The sequence below is a fragment of the Hippocampus comes genome, unplaced genomic scaffold (genome assembly GCF_001891065.2).
Source record: "Hippocampus comes isolate QL1 unplaced genomic scaffold, H_comes_QL1_v1.1 scaffold12, whole genome shotgun sequence".
NCBI classification, from domain to species: domain Eukaryota; kingdom Metazoa; phylum Chordata; class Actinopteri; order Syngnathiformes; family Syngnathidae; genus Hippocampus; species Hippocampus comes.
In genome coordinates, this window is record NW_017805478.1 from 223,693 (window position 1) to 225,719 (window position 2,027).

Below are 2,027 nucleotides of genomic sequence, written 5' to 3' on the forward strand. Positions count from 1 at the left end.
AGCCCCCCCACCCCCCCCCCCCCCCACCGCCTTCACTTTCCTCTCCTATCTGGGTCTTCAGGAAATGGGTCCCACCAGCATGCCCTCGGTGCCCCTGATGGTGGGCTGCGGGGTCTCCTGCTCTGCTCTGCTCATCCTGCTTCTTATCTATGCTGCCTTCTGGAGGTATTTGCATGTTTTCTTTGTTTTCTGAATGCAACATTGTGTGTAGACATGCACCGTGTTTCGTCATGGCAGAAGTCGATCTATGGAGATACATCATCGTCTTTTTTTTTTCTATCCTGTGTCCTGTAAGGTATATCCGCTCAGAGAGGTCCATCATCCTGGTGAATTTTTGCCTTTCCATCCTGGCCTCCAATTTATTGATTTTGGTGGGACAATCACAAACGCTTAGCAAGGTATGGCACAGTGATACAGACACAGAAATGTAAACTGTATGCATGGATTAGATTTCCGACACTGCTTGGTCGACATTATAATGAAGCCATGACTATAATGATATACGGGACTTGATATATGAGATTGCGATTTGCAAAGTGATATGATATACAACAAATCATATTTTCCCCTTTCATATTAGAGTCTCATTAGAGTTCCATAATGCATTAGAGTTCCATCATGCTTTCTGTTCCGCACCAGTTTAGGGTTAGGTGCGTAACATAAAAGGGAAGGAAATCACTCTCGGTCCACAAGGTGAGTGATACAAAAAAAAAAAAAAAAAAACTTTGATATGGATTGAGATAAGAATTGAAACATCTTTTATTGGCGAGGTATCTCTTGGAAATGCAATCGGCACATTTACTAGACTGACAACTTCATTCAAATGCGTATGAAATGACGACAAAAAAAGTCATTGCATCGGACTGTCACCAATTGAACCGTAATCTCACCGAGGCCGACTGAATCGAATCGTTCCACTTTCAAGTCGAGCCGTCCTTGAGTCGTTTCGCACCAAACGTACCCAAAACCGAATGGAATCATATTTTGTGGGGTACTTTTAATGGCCATCGAAAATTGCCGCATTCCAACATCAAGCCAACCCCTTCCCCCCAAATCATTCTTGGGGTCCGTAAGACTTGTCTATGAAATCTCCATATGACGGTACGCTTGAGAGTGGGATCTTTTTTGCGTTGCCGCCATTAAGTTTTCACAAGTGGGTCAACTTTAACTTGTTGAATAGGTTTGTTTATATTCTATACATACGCGTTTTCTCTCTCCTTAGGCCCTATGCACCGTGACTGCTGCCTTTCTTCATTTCTTCTTCTTGGCCTCTTTCTGCTGGGTGCTGACGGAAGCCTGGCAGTCCTACCTGGCGGTCATCGGCAAAATGAGGTCACGGCTCATTCGCAAGCGCTTTCTGTGCCTCGGCTGGGGTGAGTCTAACCCGCGAGCACAACACTGCGCACAAATGACCACGTGGTTACTTTTTGCATTTGACGAGAGCTACTTTGAACTTTTAAAATGCCGTTTGGTTTTTTTTTTTTTTTTTGTCAGATTCTTTCATTCAGAACCTGGATTTCAATGCAAGTCGTTTAAGTGGTAGATGGAGCCAGTTTACAATCCGAACAAACATGGTTGCTTATCGCGGCCGCGATTTGAGGATTGGATTTGAGGATCTATGACGTTCTTAGACAAGAGAAAATAGACCTTTGATTGGGATCCGTTTGATCCATACGAAGGACACTTATAAATGCGAAAGACCGAACATATTGAAATATCCTTCTCCAAAGCGTGGGAACGCAAGTTGGGTTGAATCGTGGATAAGAACCTGAAATAAAAGCAATTTTCTTTTCGGTTTCTCAATTTCTCTCAGAAAAAGGACCCAGTGTTGCCTCCGCCTGCTGCAACGCCGTGTTGCTTTTTCCAATTATCGCAGAGGACCTAACACTTGACCCAAGAACCAGTCGGTCTCATTTCTTCCACAGCTGACAAACAAGCAACTCAAAGCTGCCACAGGAGACAAAATGAGATTGCTGCCATGAAGTTTCCATTCATGGATGTTTCCTGTGTTCTTTGAATTGATGTTT

The 2,027-nt window shown here is 43.9% G+C and overlaps 1 protein-coding gene across 9 annotated transcripts in view; it reads left to right on the forward strand.

Annotated features, from left to right (window-relative positions):
* adgrb2 (adhesion G protein-coupled receptor B2) overlaps nucleotides 1-2,027 on the forward strand; it is a 158,497-nt gene that overhangs the window by 126,991 nt on the left and 29,479 nt on the right. For all 9 annotated transcript variants that reach the window (XM_019875596.1, XM_019875597.1, XM_019875598.1 and 6 more), the window contains exons 18-20: nucleotides 62-165; nucleotides 296-398; nucleotides 1,223-1,373. In XM_019875596.1, coding sequence (XP_019731155.1) covers nucleotides 62-165; nucleotides 296-398; nucleotides 1,223-1,373 — 358 coding nt within the window. The remainder of the gene's footprint in view (nucleotides 1-61; nucleotides 166-295; nucleotides 399-1,222; nucleotides 1,374-2,027) is intronic.